The 17,968-nt window shown below is 30.9% G+C and overlaps 1 protein-coding gene across 1 annotated transcript; it reads left to right on the top strand.

The window, feature by feature from the left end:
• The first annotated feature begins 14,625 nt into the window (after positions 1–14,625).
• On the top strand, positions 14,626–16,605 carry LOC144640588 (uncharacterized). The gene is made up of 2 exons (XM_078499690.1): positions 14,626–16,210; positions 16,304–16,605. Exons 1-2 carry the CDS (start codon positions 14,671–14,673, stop codon positions 16,603–16,605), a joined length of 1,842 nt encoding a protein of 613 aa, XP_078355816.1. The 5' UTR covers positions 14,626–14,670.
• Positions 16,606–17,968: the final 1,363 nt, after the last annotated feature.

Here is a 17,968-nt window from a genome sequence, read left to right as displayed (position 1 = left end):
GTAATTAAATTTTATCGCGGATTGGATGCATAATATCACGGCTTTGAAAGTCTTCAAATAATTAGAAAGGTTCCTTTCTTCCTTTTGATCTTATTGTTATTTTCATGTATTGATTATTCGAAAGTGGTTTTCGTTGATACGAAAAAAAAACGGGTTTTCACTGAATTGCTTGAAGTATTTTTAGACGTGATAATATTGGCTTAATCAAATTACATTGTGCACGAAATATTTGTTATTCTTTTGTCTTGAAACTTTGAGGAAATTTTTGTTTGACAGTAGTGTATGAAAGGCATTTTATAGAACTGAATAAAAAATAAGAAACATTGATAAAGGTTATTTCAAAGATTTATTTTGCCTGATTTTGAAGGGTTTCAGGAGTTTTAAAGAGTGCTGGTAAACGGCTGTATGTTGTTTGTGATTACGGATCTTATTTAGTTTCGAACGCTCTAATTTTTGAAAGGTTAAAACAGTAGTATAGGAGTTGGGGGTACGAGATCATAAAAAATTTTATAATCTCTTACATCCCCAACTCCTATACTACTGCACAGCACTGGATTCAAAAAATAGAATCAAAAATAGAATCAAAAAATAGAATCAAACATGGAATCAAAAATAAAATCAAAAATAGAATCAAAAATGGATTCAAATATTGGAATCAAATATTAGAATCAAAAACTGAAATTCAAACCCTAGAAAACCAAGCCTGTAAAACCAAGCCTAACTCAACCCTAGGTTCAAAATAAAAAAAACTTCTTATACTCTTTTTTAAACTTTTTTTATACTGCGTTCGAATGGGATTGTCTTATATGGGTCCACTTGCTACCCAGACTGTACTCTTTTTTACATTGCTCACAAAACCATCGTGTATTTTGCATATAACGGGCTTTTGTGCGCCTTATAGCTTTCATTTTGTCTTCTTTGGTAAACCATCTCTGGTATCGGCCATTAACAATATTATCATTCCAAAACATCAATTGTTATATATTAATAACACAATATATTAATTTCTTATATCATTAATAGTGCGTTTAAATATGTTGTTAATCTTTCATTGGAATCCAGCTGTTAAAGTCATCATTATATCCCTTCCATTTGACAAGAGCGTGTTTCTTTTTGTAGTCTCTACGGATCACTTTATCAATTCTGAATACATCCTGTTTTGCTTTTAATAATTCAGGTTCATAAAAGCTACCTTGTATTTCCTCATCTCTGAAGTCTTTCAATTTGTATGTAATGGGATTAGTATGTTGGATCTTAGTAATTACGAACATTTCTTCACTCCAATTCGGTGTATAACCCTTATCGAAAACAATTCGTTTATACTTAGATATTCGGACCTTGTCACCAACCTTAAATTTTGGTTTAGCTGATAATGGCTCCATATCACCGTATAGGTTAAAGTAAACAGTTCCTTCATTCTTTTTCTTTGAAGCTTCTATGGGTGTCATTTTGATAGAGCTATGTTTTGTATTGTTATATTCTTTTACTATTTTTGGTAGCATTTCAAGATACTGTGTATTACCTTGAATAGTAAACTGTTTGTACATTTTATTTTTCAAAGTTCTATTAAATCTCTCAATAACAACAGCTTTACCTTCATTAAAAGTGGAATATATGTTAACATCATTTTGCTTTAGCCATTCCTTGAATGTTTTGTTATAAAATTCAGATCCCTTATCGACCCAGAGATATTCAGGTTTACGCTTGTCATTAATGACAATATTGTTGAAAGCGTTAGTTATTGATGCACCTTTCTTATCTTTCAATTGTATAGCCCAAGCGAATTTACTGAATACGTCAATTATAGTCAATAGATATTTATAACCTTTATTCCATTTTGAAAGTTTATCCATAAAAACTAAATCAGCAGACCATATCTCGTCAATTCCATTTGATATTACTCTTCTAGTTTTAAATTTTCGTCTGATTGGTTTATGTAACTCATCGGCTAATTGTTGAGACCAATCATTTTTACTCAACGCCGTTTTCCGTTTTTTGGCTTCTTTTTTTTTTATACCCAATCCGATTTTTCTTTTACTAGCGATTAAAGCTTGTACCCCTGTTGTTCCCCACGGACGGTCTTTAAATGGTATTTTTGATATTCTCTTAAGCATAAGATCATCTGCCTTATGTTTATCAGCTAGTGATTTTGAATTACTGTAGTCAATATCATGCTGTTGACATATGCTATCAAGATTGTTTATTGGATTTTTATATTTAGGATCGTTAGAAGCTAATCTTTCTTCTAATTTAGTACCAGGTCCACAATAATTGTACTTTTTTCCTGTAGGTGTTCTCATATGTAATTCTCCAAGTTTTGATAAGTGTTTTTGAATATCAATGCCAGAACCTCTCATGTCATATTCAATAGCAGAAGGGGGCTTACGCTTTGAAATAGCACCTCCTTTAATAAATTTACTCTTATTCTTCCTGCATATTTGACAAACTGATTTTTCCATAAGCCGACCATTTTTAGCTTTTACCTTTTTAGATTTTAATGATTTGGTTTGTTTTTTACATGATAGACAATATGATTGGCACATTATATATATATTGATTAGATATTTAATCGCAATAATGATTTATCCATTTTCCATTTTTATACTCACTGAAATTGCATTTTGGGTCGAGATTTTCATTTTTATATGCTCCAGCGGGCTTCCAAAAATTAGATGTCTGAATCCCGCTTTTTTTATTAAATATACCTTTAGCAAAGTCACCGCGCCAATATTTTTTAAATAGATCTTTATCAGCTCCCGTAACTGCCATGATAGCCGACGCCATGTCTTGAGCCTGTTGAAACCCTGGAATTTTATCACCAATCTTTTTGTTAATGGTTTGTCCAACTCCTCGTCCTTTTTTCTCACTGACAAATTTGGTTTTAATGATTTTGCATTCTAAGCAAACGCAACGCAACATAAGTCTTCCGTTCTTTGATTTTACATATTGTTCAGAATTAGGTACGCAATTTGTTATTTTTCTTTGTTTCACACAATACGATTTCATATATAATATGATTACATATTTTTGAAATAATTGCTTATAAAACGTTCATTGTACATTGTGTCAGTCATTGATAATTGCATTAATATATCATGATACTCTCTATCATAAACCAATGCTTGATGCAAGAAATAAATACAATAATAGCCACAAAGTACTGATTTGATATTCTGATATTGTGTGTTATTATACAAAACTTGTTTTATCCATCTTTCTCAGCTCTCATTTTAAATTCATTTGGGTATGGCATTCCAAAGCTATCAAAGTACCACAATATGTCTTTTTTAACACTTGGAACACAACAAGTCCAGTGGGTACCAACACTTTCATAGGTGTCTAAATTAATAATGCATGGGCTATGCTTTTTGGGCGTGTGCTCATCTCTGCTATATATCCCTGTGATATTAATATTTAAATACTTACACCATCTCATTAGATCATTGTTACTTAGAGCTTTTTTGATAAATGTAGGTTTTTTTACTTTTTTTTTGATTTCAAGATCTTTTTTTTTGGAAGCACCAATCCACCTGTTCTAAGAAATTTATCATATTCACCCCAAGAACCGATGAATGGTGGCGGTCTGTAAGATAATGCATCTCTCTTATTTGGTAGTTTAATTTTGCCACCGTTTTTTGATCTTTGTTTCCTAATGATTTGTGGTGAATAATAAGGGTATTCTATTTGCATTCCTGTCCCTCCTTGATTATCAGGAGTGACTTGAATTCCTTTTCCAATCACCTTTCGCATTTTACTTATTTGTGCTTTAGATAAACTCAATGTAATGCCTTTTCCCTCACTTTTTACTTTATTATGACGTGTTATTTGTCTTTCTGTAAGGTATAACTCAGTATTACCCTTCTTTTTGATCTGATTCTTGTTAATTAATAAACTGATTTCACTTGAATTTTTGATTGCTCTGGCTAGCTTTTTTATTTGGCCTTCTGTTAGAGGAATATATGTTGAAATATATTTTGTGCTCATAGTCTTGCTCTATATATAATAGTGTTAGATTAAATATTACATAAAAATAAGTTCATTCCCAATTTTATCAACTACGATACTTTCCTCATAAAGAACTACAGCGTAAATCATATAATTGTCAGTAGCTTGTACATTTAATCGATAATGAAACAATAACTGTTTTGGATCATCAGTAACCGATTCCTTATGATTTCTTAAATCGAAATAGATAACAGGAAATAATTCAGAATAATTTTGTAAATTTAACTGAGTTCCTGTATTGTAGTCGTTGGTTCTGTATGCATATTCTTGAATGTCATTATATAATCTTGGTTTAAAATCACAATCATACTCAAGTTCCGGAGTAAAAAACGAAGTACCAAGTTGCAAACGACAAGTAGAAAGTTTACATGCATCATTACCCGCATTTATTTTAAAAGTATCAAAAATAAAGGGGTTTTCTAATTCATTATTAGTCTTGTTCCTCTGAAGATATACAAAAACATGTTTTGCATTTTTAATAGCTGGTGTAATTTGATATATACCGGAAATTGACGTTGTCGGTGATGAATGCTTGATGAACTCTCTTAAATATGTAAATTTTGATGGCCTTAAAAAGGTATTATTTACTAATTTTTGTCCTGCTGATGTAAAGTTCAAACGTGGTAACCATAACTGAAAATCTAGAACCACATATCGTGTTTCAGCACCACCAACTCTGTAAATAAATTCTCTATCATCATTTAGTGTTATGTTTAGTTCGATTTGCATAGGTGGTATCATTTTATCTCGTAGTTCTTGAAAAATGGAAAACCTATTTAACGGAATGATTGCGTATACGTCTTTTGATTGTGAACACAATTCAGCTCTTTTAATTGCTCCTACTTTTGGGGCTGTTCTTAAATCGCCCGCTAATACAGCTCTATCGTCGAGATACCAATTGAAATTGGTAGCTACTGTACGGCTATAGTCATCAGAAAATTCAAGCAATCCTTTTATGAAACAGATTTTATGCAGGCTATTACTATCGTAAGGCTTTTTACCCCCTGAAGTTATCATTATGTGATTGATGATACTTGTACTATCATTTATCGTTGACGTTAGCACAGGTGTTTGTAGAGCATTGGCATCGATAGCTGTACCATCAGCCTTTTTTTGAAGTTTGTATTTGACGATAAAGTATCCGTTATACCAATCGAACCATGAAGAGCGATCGGTCATATTGAATATATACCCTGTTTTTTCCTGATATAAGCCATTTGCCGGCTGAATAATGGGTGTTTGCAGATTGAATCTGAGATAATCAACTTTTTCAACATTTTCTATGCTTCTGAAACTCATTTATATTATTAGATTAGATAATTTACTTCAATTGTGCTAATCGTTTCAAAATAAGATCCCCAGCTTTTTCACTTCTATTTAACACGGTTTTTAAACTTTTCTTTTGTGCTTTGATTATTGGTGATTTATTGATATCTTTTATCATTTTTTTAGAATATTGTCCGATATTTGATAAATCATTAGTTATTAAACCTGATCCTTTATGGCGATATTGATATAAACCTTTTTTAGGGTTATAAAATTTTGACCATTCGTATACTCGATTCATTTTATATTATTAGTTTAGATTAATTCACCTCTTTGATAACGATATGAAACGCCGTATCGATTTCATTTAAATCAATGGGACGATTATACGAATCGGTTATATATAGTCTGATTGAATCAATACTATTTTTATTAATTGGTGAAAAATTCAGTCGTCTTGGTTGAAGAGTGAAAGGGAATGATCTACGAATGCCTTGTGCTATGATACTAAAACAAAATAATACATCTCTGGATTCATCTGTCAAGGATCTGTTAGTCAAATCGCAATGAATACATATCATATCAACGCTCCTTGTTAAATCAGGTATTTTGTCACTTATATTACTCCCTGAAGTTAAAATTTTCTTTTCAAAACCCAGAATCAAATTAAAGTCTGATACAGATAGATCTAATTCATAATTTGGCTTTATGGTTATTATTGTTCTAAATAATGATAAATCAAACGTAACTGAAAATGGATAATTATCACCATCTTTACCAGTTGTATTTTTTAAAAAAGTATCAATGTCTGTATATGAATACATTCCATTAGGAAATTCAATATTTTTAAAACTTGTATCACTACTAACGGTTTTTCGATATCTTATTTTAGTATTAGTGAATGAGGATGCGATATTGTACCAACTATATGTCATCGTTATAATCTCATCCAGTGCCATTTCATAATTTTTATTTGGATCCAAAAAAGGTGGCTGTTCAAGATAAATAGTGAAATCATTTGCTTTTTGGTTATAATTATTTGCTTGTCTTTTCGCCCTGAATGAACTAAGTATTAAATGTTTCTCCATTATATATTTAATTTAGATAAAATAGTTGTTATAAATTTTTTCATATAGACGCTTTGTAATTCTTTTCACTCTTAACAGTTCATCTATTATTGTAAGACCTTGGTTTTTTAATTCATAACTCGTATTTCCAGCGGATATGCTTCCACAAATTATATCCAATTTTTCAATAAGTTTTTCAGGGTCTCTGTAATAAATAGCCTTATAATTATGGGCTAGTCCACTACCTTCCCACTCTTCTTCTCTATCAGAATCAGAATCAGGCACTGTGTCCTTCCTGATAGCATCTATCTTATCAAATAATGATTTGACTATAGTTGGCTTTGATTTTATTTTAGATTTACTTTTTGGGGTCTTTTTTAATTTCTTTGAACTCTCTTGTAAATCAAATGATGTGAAGGGAACCCGTTTGTACTCCATACGTTGTATTTTTTGCTTAGTTAATAACAACTGGTTTTCAATATTGTTAATTTGTTTTGTAAAATTATCTGATTGTTTTAATAGATCATCATATGTTAGCCCACGATACTTTCCCGTTTTAACATAATTTTTTCCACTCTTATTTAATTTCCCAAGCAAAACATTGACACGGCGTCTTTCTTCGGCTAGATATTTGCGTTCATTATCTAATTCCTTTTGCTTACTCTTATTGATAGAGTTAGGTGACCATTCTTTTCTCTTCCGTTCTATTGATGGTGGTGGATCAAAATCGGGCATTTCATCTTCATCTTCTGTTTGAGCTTCATCAATGGGTGGCGGTGGATCAAAATCGGGCATTTCATATTCATCTTCATCTTCTGTTTGAGTTTCATTAATTGGTGGCGGTGGTTCAAAATCGGGCATTTCATCACCCCCATCTTCTGGTTCAATTGGATATTCTGGAAGAGGATCACCCTCTTTTACCCCTTTATTTTCCAACTTTTTAGTTGCTTCAATTTGTGTGTCGAGACGAGATGTTACTGGTTTAAACATTTTTATGAATTTGATTTGTCCTAATTCATCTTGCAATTTTGAAGACATTATTTGATTATTAATATTTTTGATTTGATTCTCAACTTCTTCTTTTTGGTCAGCAATTTTTTGCCAAGCTAATAGACTCATTTATATATATTAGTGTAGATTATTATCGGTCTTCCAGAAGTCTTTCATCAGTCTTTCATTAGTCTTCCAGAAGTCTTTCATCAGTCTTTCATTAGTCTTTCAGGCGTCTTTCATATTATATAACTGATATATATAATATGAAAATACCAAATTATGACACTGAAGACGATATAGTCTCGAACTTTAAACAAGTATACGATTTCATGCCAAATCAATGTTTTCGTATGCTACTTTGCGCTCCGAGTAATATGGGAAAGACTAATACTTTAATGCATATGATTTACAATTTATTATATTTCGATAAAATATATTTATATGCAAAAAATTTAGACCAGTCTAAATACCAGAATCTTATCAATGTGTTCCAACCAATAAGCGATGAAGCTGGTTATAACATTATTGAAGCTAGTAACGACCAAATAATTCCTGTTTCTAAACTAAATGATGATAATCAAAAGCTCGTGATATTTGACGATTATGTTTGTGATAAAAATCAAAAACCATTAATCGATTATTTTATACAAGGGAGACATAAAAACTGTAGCGTGATATATTTGTCTCAAAGCTATTTTAAAACGAAAAAAGACATAAGACTTAACTGTTCGCATTTCTGTATTTACGAATTCCAAAGTGCTAATGAGAGGGCACTGATATGCCGTGAAAACAGTATTCCAAAAGAGCTATACGAGCAAGCAACTAAAGACCCATTCAGCTTTTTATATATTGATAAACCACGTAAATTCATAACAAAAAATTTCGATGAGAAGATTTAATCTAACATATTAACAGAAAATGGGGTACATTAATGACGAAAATGATTTTATGCATACCAAATATTTTCAAAGTGCAAAACCTGCAATTGGTTTTAAACAACTGGGAGCTGATTTCGATATGGATAACAAAAAGATATTCAGGTTAAATACACAAGCTGATGTAGCTATCGATGCTGATCTCGATACATATGCTCTTGATCTTTCGTCTGGAGTTAATAAGGGGTACGTTAAACGTCAATGTCTTACTAAAGACGCTAAGGGCAATGACTTTGATTTGGGCCAGTGTAATATATTCAATAGTGAGCCCTTTTATCCCGGTTTGTATAACGATACATCTTTGCCAAATGTGGAATACGTGAGGTTGGAAGACAACAAAGTCAAAGCAGAACTCAACAACAAACTCGCTGATAAAGCTGATCTAAGTACCAACGACGAACAAACGTTTAACAGCATAATAAATGTTCCGAATTTCGATCAAGGATACAGCAATATGTCAAACGTAATGAATAAAGAATATATTGACTCCAGAGACGCGCTTAAAGCGGACAAATCGTACGCTGATGATACATATTTAACGAAGAAAACAGGTGCTATTTTAGCCAGCAGTATTCAGAGTAAGGCTTCGAAGGTATATGTGGACAGTACTTTTCTAACTAAATCCGTTGGTAATGGCTTAGCTCAGAGCATACAAAATAGGCTAAATATTCACGGTAGTAACATGATGCAGGCAAATCTCCATATGAACGATAATCGCATAACAAATCTAAGCAAACCAATATATGGAACCGATGGTGTAAATAAATTGTATGTTGACATTTCACATATTACCTCTATTGATAAAGGAAACGTTTTCAATAATATAATGATTGACAGTGATAATCAACTTAGTGAAGAGAATGATATCGAGCTTGGAGATTTAATTCATCATCCAAATCCTCTTCATCAAATCAATAAAAAGGTAATAGATACAAAATTACTTCTCGATAGTTCGAAAAATTACTACTCAAGCAGATTAGGTATCAACATGTACCCTATACCAATTAATTATTATACAATGGCATTTGAACTCTATTTTCCAGTTGAAATAAATGAGAATAGTGTTGATATCAGTGTTGTGTCATTGATTGATACTGTTAATAAAGTAACTACACGAGTTTATAACGGTTATAGTCGAACAATAGCTCAAGTTCATAAGTATCAACAACATAACAACAACTATCTCTATGTCGATATCGTTTTAAAAATGAAGTCAGGACACTTGTATGTACCAAAACTGCAAACTTATATTATAATATATGGGATTAAGAATTATGAAAGTAATGTTGAACCCAGTATATACGATCAGCTATATTATGTTGAAAATGATAGAATAGCTTTCAATGCATCAATTGATATGAAAACACAAGCCATTCATGGTATTGCAGAAGGTACTACCGATGATCAAGCTGTTAATTATAAACAGTTGGTAAGTCAAATCAATATTCTCAAAACAACTCTTGAAAATCAGATTAAATTATTACAGTCCAAGAGTTTTTATAGTGAAATATTTGAGTACTATTTCGATCTAACGGATGCCTCTAAATTCATAATGTCAGATAGCAACGGAGCTGTTGTTTCTGGATTAATTGGTAATCTCGTATTTAATAACACCAAAATGTTAGACGATTTTAATCCAAATATGGGGTTTATGAATGATTTTGAAATTAATTTAAATGAAAATATCACTGAATCCAATGACTGGACTATATATATGGCATTTAAATATGACTATAAGCCCAGTGATAATAAAAGGATTAAAATTGAATTTATCGATGGTGATAGCTTTAGTTTTCCGTGGGTTAAAGTGGAGCATAATAAGCTATTCCTCGATTATGATCTAGATTCATATACAGAGCAAATTAGAGATGGTTATATAGGTAAATATATGAATCTCTGGTATACAAAGATACAGGATCAATTTAGAATCGCTGTTTGCAATAATGTTATGAGTATTGATCAAACATTTTCTGGGTTTAATATCAATACATCTAGCATTAAAATTTCTTCAGATTACTTTGTACAAAGAATCGGTTTTAGTAAAAATACATACCCGATAAATGGGCCCATCTATCATAAAATTCAATTTTTAGATAAAACATACGATGTATTCTTTGAATAAATTATCTAACTCCAACGATTTTATCTAATTCACTTATATGAAAACAGTGAAATTGGTTAGCAATATTATTGATTCTATTGAGAGATTAATTCAAAACATTAGGAAGCTGTATTACACAATAAAGAACAAGCGCAATGCTAAAATGACAAAATGATAAAACAAAAAAATCATATATAACTAATATATATGACTAAACATCGAAAATGCATATTTACATGGAACCATATATCAAGCGAACTTACTGAAGACCAAATTATAGAATTGAAAGCTTATTATCAAACATATCATCGAAAATGTTGGGCTTACAAGCAGGCTGTTAAACGTTTCAAAAAATGGAAATTATTAGGGAATTCATTGTCTATCATATTTGCATCAAGCGGATTCGCCTCCTCTATAGCGACTGGTGGTATTGCTTTGATCACAATATCAACAATTTCATTATTGATTCAGGCTTTGATGATACATAAGAATCTCGAACTAAAAATTCATAACTCCATATATGCTTACCAAAGCTATCAACACCTTTTGAACTCTATTAAAGGCGCTATGAGAAGTGGTGATTATAATCCGTCTAGCATCCTAAATACAATGAAAAGCATTGACGACTACATATGCGATACCGGTCCAATAATCGATAGGTATCTGCTCAAGTATGATGATAAATTTACCAAATAAACCGTGCGATCTGGGACGATTTTAATGCTAAAATTTCAGCCCAATATCTATCATTAAAAGCTTGTGTTTTTTTTGATTTAGTAACACAGATGAAATTGTATGGGATACCGAGCATTTTAAACAGCTGTCTTATAATATATTTCGTTGAGATCATCCTCTTTCTTCTTTTATTTATAGATGGAAGAATAGTATCGATCTCATGAAACACTTTATAAATCTTATCGCGCTGATTATGAGACAATTGAACTCCATTTTTAATACATAAATCGTTTAAAACAGCCTCAATGTGGTATTTACGATGATAGATGCTTTTACGCCATATCTTGTGTATGTTCTCGTAAAAATCGAAATACTCATTGTAATAAATAGAACCATGAACCAAACCGCAATTAATACAAACATTTATACCGTTTTGATTTGACATATCCTGCTTACTACAGCATGGCTCAGCCAACTCAGCCTTATCACCTTCTGCTAATAGTTGACCACAATAAGGGCATATAGGTTCTTTTAAAATTTTTAATTCATCGTGGATTTCAGAATTACAAACCATTATATATATAACACACATAACTTCACGGCACAGCTGTGTTTGGCAGTAAATTTTAGAATAAACTTTTTGAGTAAACTTTTTGAGTAAATTTTACTCAAAAAGTTTATATATAAAAAACTTTTTACTTGTTGAAATATGATTGGTCAATAGAAATCACACGACTGCATGATGACCTTGGAAAGTAATGATGACTTATTTTCATGGGGAACCCCTATAGTTCTTACATCTTCAAAAAAATATTTCACAAAAATATTTCACAAAATGAATAAAGTTTCACAAAATATTTTCACAATTGTGAATCAAAATATGTAGCTTTTGATTGGTTAAAAAAAACATACAATAATCTCCTTATGCTATCAAAAAGTAAATAGTTGCGTTGCTATGTTTTTGTTATCATAATAGAACATTGTGGAACCATCTTTTAGTCATTAATCATTTATAACTTATGGCTAAAACCGTAAACTGAATAAATATGTATTTAACGTTGATCCTTACGAGGCCTTCCACGTCGTCGTTTCTGGTCTTCAGGTATACACTCTAAACATGCATGATTTTTGTCTTCATTTGATATTTCAGATCGGCTGTTAAGGTCTGAAGATAGCATTTTAATAATACTAATATTAGCTTCAAGGATGCTCTGAATACAACACATTTTATTAATGAAGGCTATATCGTTCGAGCTTTGATCTTCAAGTAGGTGTTTAATATTTAATGTAATATCACTCATTCTATATATATTAATAAAGAAAATAATTATCTGTTTATATCTAAACGCACTATAACTGGTATAAAGAAATAATATATAGTATTATATTAATGGGAAGGAATCTTAAATACGATAATGATGAAGACAGACGTAACGCTATTACTAAATCAAAGACGAAATACATGCTCAATAAACCATGGGTTTGTGAAATAAGTGATTATAATAGCTGTTTGGCCGGTAAGTGGAGCCATTTAAAAACCAAAAAACATATTTTAAATACTGTTATTAAAGCCATTGAAGAAGATAAAAGATTTAAAATGATACCTGCTGATGAATAAAAACATATAAAGCAAAATTATGTAATTATATATTGTATAGCACAGTATATTAATTGCTGTTTATTGTTGCATTGGTGACCAAAAATATTATTATTTCTGGTTATCTTTAAACGCACCAAAAATCTCAAAAATAATTTTTACTATAGACACTTAAAGAAATGGTAATTCTATATAGTACAAAAAATGACACAAAAAAATATCTCAACCAATATTAATATGGACGAATTTGATCTCAACAAACTATCTAAAATCGAGCTTATACAACTCATATTATCACTAAAAGCAAACCAACCAAGGATATACAAACCACGGCCTCCGAAGCCTACCCCAAGACGAAACGTTAAACAAATGATTCAAGATTATGAGGAAAATATCATTCAACCACCTCCTGAATTTAGGGATGATTACAAGCCTAAACCCATGCCACGGACTATAAAAACAGCCCCACTACCATTACCAAGGACAAAGATAGAGGAAGTCGCTAAAGCTATGAAAGGCTACACAAAGTCTTTTGAAATTGGTATAAAAAATAATAAAGACCCGTTATTACAGCTTCAAAACACAAGAAAAGCTGTAGAAAATCACATCATAAAAGAGCTATCAGCAATGAAAGGACTCAAATTTGCTGAAACTCTTAAGGTTACATTTTCAAAGATGACTGGCGATGGTGTAATATATAAAACAGCTTATTTTAATTGCAAACCACAAACAATCATCAATAATCTGGAGATTGCAGAATCACTACAATCATCTAAACAACAAATATTAAATTTTGTTGCACAATGGATATCAGAAGGCTCAGGTTGGGTATTACAATCTGTTGATGGTCATTATATCAATATTGTAAAATATGAACCAATAAAAGGCTCATCATATATTCAGCTACCCCAAGAACTAAGGAATAGTGCTAAGGGATTGATTAATATGAAAAATGAAGACAATGAATGCTTTAGATGGTGTCATATCAGACACATAAATCCTCAAGATAAATATCCTCAACGTATTAAAAAATCTGATAAATCATACATTGAGAATCTAAATTATGATGGAGTTCAATTCCCAGTAGCAATAAAGCAGTACAATAAAATTGAGAAGCAAAATGAGATTAATATTAATGTTTTCGGTTATGAAAACAAACAAACATATCCCATCTATATATCAAAAGAAAAGTATGACAATCAGATGAATTTATTATTGATAACTGAAAATGGAAACAAGCATTATGTTCTAATAAAGGATTTCAATAAATTCATGTATAACCAAATTAAAACAAAGCATAAAGAGAGGAAACACTTCTGTATGCACTGTTTGCAATGTTTCAGTTCTGAAAGAGTATTAAACGATCACAAAGATAATTGCATTCAAGTCAATGGGACACAAGCAGTTAAAATGCCTGATAAAGACAATAATATACTAAAATTCAACAACTTTCATAAGCAACAAGCCGTCCCATTTGTGATATATGCTGATTTCGAAGCTATAACCGAAAAGATTTCCGGTTGCAAGCCTAAAGATGATAAATCCTATACTCAAGCTTATCAAAGGCATACAGACTGTGGTTATGGTTATAAAGTAGTTTGTTTTTATGATGATAAATACACTAGGCCGTTACAAATTTACAGAGGTGAAAAAGCTGTTTACAAATTCATGGAAAAGATGCTTGGGGAGGTTAAATATTGTAAAAATACAATGAAAAAACATTTCAACAAACCATTAAAGATGACTAAAGATGATGAAGAAGAATTTCAACAAGCAAAAGTATGTCATATCTGTGATAAAGTGTATAATGATGATGATGTACGAGTGAGAGATCATTGCCATATTACTGGTAAATACAGAGGGTCAGCACACCAAGACTGTAATCTTAAATTGAGAATAGAACCAGATTAAATAAAGATACCTGTAATTTTTCACAATCTCAGAGGTTATGACAGTCATTTTATAATGCAAGAGATTGGTGCTATTGTCAAAAATCATACATACAAAAATAAAAAAGGAGAGATTAAAGAGATGAATATCAATGCTATACCCAATACCATTGAGAAATATATGGCATTTATGCTCGGTAATCATTTAACATTTCTTGATAGTTTCCAGTTTATGAGTTCCAGTCTTGATAAATTAGTAAGTAATCTGCCGAGAGAAAAATTAATATATACTTCTAAAATGTTTAAGGGTGATAAGCTTAATCTTATGTCGAGAAAAGGAATATATCCGTATGACTATATGGATAGCTTTGATAAATTTAATGCAGAGCTACCAACTAAAGAAGAATTTTACAGTATATTAAATAATGAGCATATATCAGACAAAGACTATAAGCATGCAGAAAATGTGTGGAAAACGTTTAAGATCAAAAATATGGGTGAGTACCATGATTTATATTTAAAATCAGATGTCTTATTATTAGCAGATGTGTTTGAAAGCTTTAGAAAAACATGCCTAGAATACTATAAACTTGATCCATGTCATTACTTCACAAGCCCAGGTTTATCGTGGGATGCTATGCTTAAAATGACTGATATCAAATTAGAGCTAATGACTGACGTTGATATGTACCAATTCATCGAAAAAGGAATGAGAGGAGGTATATCGTATATAGCTCATCGATATGGGAAAGCTAATAACAAATATATGAAAAAATATGATGAGAAGGCGCCCTCAAAGTATATCATGTATCTTGATGCTAATAATTTATACGGTTATGCTATGAGTCAATATCTACCAACTGGATGCTTTAGATGGTTAACACAAAAACAAATTGATGAAACAAACTTGGCCAAGTATAAAGAAGACAGTAAAAAAGGCTTGATACTGGAGGTTGATCTTGAATATCCCAAGGAGTTGCATAATCATCATAATGACTACCCATTGGGTGCAGAAAAAGTTAAGGTGACTAAAGATATGCTATCGGATTATTGCAAAAACATTGCTAAAAAATACAATATATCATCAGGTTTAGTACATAAACTGATACCTACATTAAACAATAAAGAAAAATATGTATTACATTACAGGAATCTTCAGTTGTATTTAGATCTAGGATTAAAGCTCACAAAAGTCTATCGAGTGTTAGAATTTAATCAATCCCCATGGTTGAAGCAATATATCGATTACAATACTAAAAAACGTAAAAATTCTAAAAACGCTTTTGAAAAAGACTTTTTTAAATTGATGAATAATTCAGTATACGGCAAAACCATGGAGAATTTGAGGAAGCGAGTCGACGTTAGGTTAGTGACTAATAAAAATAAATTATTAAAGTTAGCTTCAAAACCAACATATGTCAGTAGCAAAATATTTAATGAAAACTTAGTAGCTGTCCATAAAATCAAAGAAACATTAACCCTCAATCGACCTTCATATGTAGGAATGGCTATATTAGATTTAAGCAAAACACTAATGTATGATTTCCATTATAACTACATAAAAAAGAAGTATGTAAACAAAGCCAAACTACTATTTACAGATACAGACAGTTTAACTTATGAAATTCAGGCTGAAGATGTATATAAAGACTTTTTTAATGATAAAGAGAAATTCGATAACAGTGACTACCCTGAAAAATCACCATTCTTTGATAAAACAAACAAGAAAGTCATTGGTAAATTCAAAGATGAAGCTTCTTTTATTCCTATTTTAGAATTCATCGGTCTGCGATCAAAAATGTATTCTTATATTAAAGACAATCTACAAGTAGGAAAGACTGCCAAAGGAATCAAGAAATCCGTTATCAAAAAAGATATCACACATGAAAACTACAAAGAGACCTTATTCAATAAAACACAGATGCATCATACTATGAAAACCATCAGAAGTCAAGGCCATCAACTTGGAAGCTATGAGATTAATAAAATATCACTGAGCTGTTTTGATGATAAACGGTATATACTTGATGATGGCTTAACAAGTTATGCTTACGGGTATTATAATATAAAGCAATAATTTTCATTATGATTTCTAGTATAAGAGATTTTTAAACGCACCTTGAATTCAAAATTTTAAAAAGAGTATAAGAGATTTTTTTATTTTGATTAAAGGGTTTAGCAAGGGTTGGTTTTTAAGGCTTGGTTTTTTCATTTTGGTTTTCAAACTTGATTCCATTTTGGTTTTAAATATTGTCAAAAATAATCTGCTTTGCTTGGTTTACATATTTTCATTTTTAATACAAAAATATTCTACTTAAAAAATTAAAATCTTAAGTTAATATATAGATGGATAAAGATGGAGCGAGGCTTGATCCTTTTAAAATTTTAGGTAAAACGGATGATAATATTTATTTCATTTATGAAAATAAATTGCTAATATTAGACATTGATTATGATTTAAGGAAAATTATTCCTTGTTTTAAAGGTGTTTATTTCAGAGATAAATCAAACAGTAATACTGTTTTTAATTTAAATGATATGATTAAAAATGATAAAGTTGAAGGAATCAAAAAATTGATGAAATTGTATTCAGATTTTGATTGCAAGGGTTGATTTTCAAAGTTTATTTTAAACGCACTATTAATGATATAAGAAATTAATATATTGTGTCATTAATATATAACAATTGATGTTTTGGAATGATAATATTGTTAATGGCCGATACCAGAGATGGTTTACCAAAGAAGACAAAATGAAAGCTATAAGGCGCACAAAAGCCCGTTATATGCGAAATACACGATGGTTTTGTGAGCAATGTAGTACAGTCTTGGTAGCAAGTGGACCCATATAAGACAATCCCATTCGAACGCAGTATAAAAAAAGTTTGAAAAAGAGTATAAGAAGTTTTTTTTATTTTGAACCTAGGGTTGACTTAGGGTTGGTTTTTCAGGCTTGGTTTTACAGGCTTGGTTTTCTAGGGTTTGAATTTCAGTTTTGGATCCAATATTTGATTCCAATATTTGAATCCATTTTTGATTCTATTTTTGATTTCATTTTTGATTCCATGTTTGATTCTATTTTTTGATTCTATTTTTGATTCTATTTTTTGAATCCAGTGCTGTGCAGTAGTATAGGAGTTGGGGATGTAAGAGATTATAAAAATTTTTATGATCTCGTACCCCCAACTCCTATACTACTTAAAACAGGTTAAAACCGGGCGGTTTCATGAGTTTTTTGGGTAGAAAGGTACGGTGGTGGTAAAAAAAAATGTTTAGAAAGGAATGACTGAAGTAGCACGTAAGTCGGAGGTTTGCGTGAGTCACGGGGTATAGTATGCGTGAGCTGGATTTCCGGCGTCATAACGGCATGTTTTGTTTACTGAAAGATACACTCGACGTTTAGTTAGCTTAGTCGGCTTGGGAAACTATTTTAAAAATGAA

The sequence above is a fragment of the Oculina patagonica genome, chromosome 2, assembly GCF_052425735.1.
Source record: "Oculina patagonica isolate OP01 chromosome 2, crgOcupat, whole genome shotgun sequence".
Taxonomy (NCBI): domain Eukaryota; kingdom Metazoa; phylum Cnidaria; class Anthozoa; order Scleractinia; family Oculinidae; genus Oculina; species Oculina patagonica.
The sequence above is the reverse complement of the archived record's forward strand: the minus strand, read 5'-3'. Positions and strand labels throughout refer to the sequence as shown.

What these genes read in the sequence shown, in the direction of transcription:
- LOC144640588 (XM_078499690.1), top strand. Translation starts at nt 14,671, where the DNA reads ATGAATATCAATGCTATACCCAATACCATTGAGAAATATATGGCATTT. An exon ending in TAAAGAGAAATTCGATAACA is followed by an intron (nt 16,211 to 16,303) that starts GTGACTACCCTG and finishes TTCCTATTTTAG; the next exon opens with AATTCATCGGTCTGCGATCA.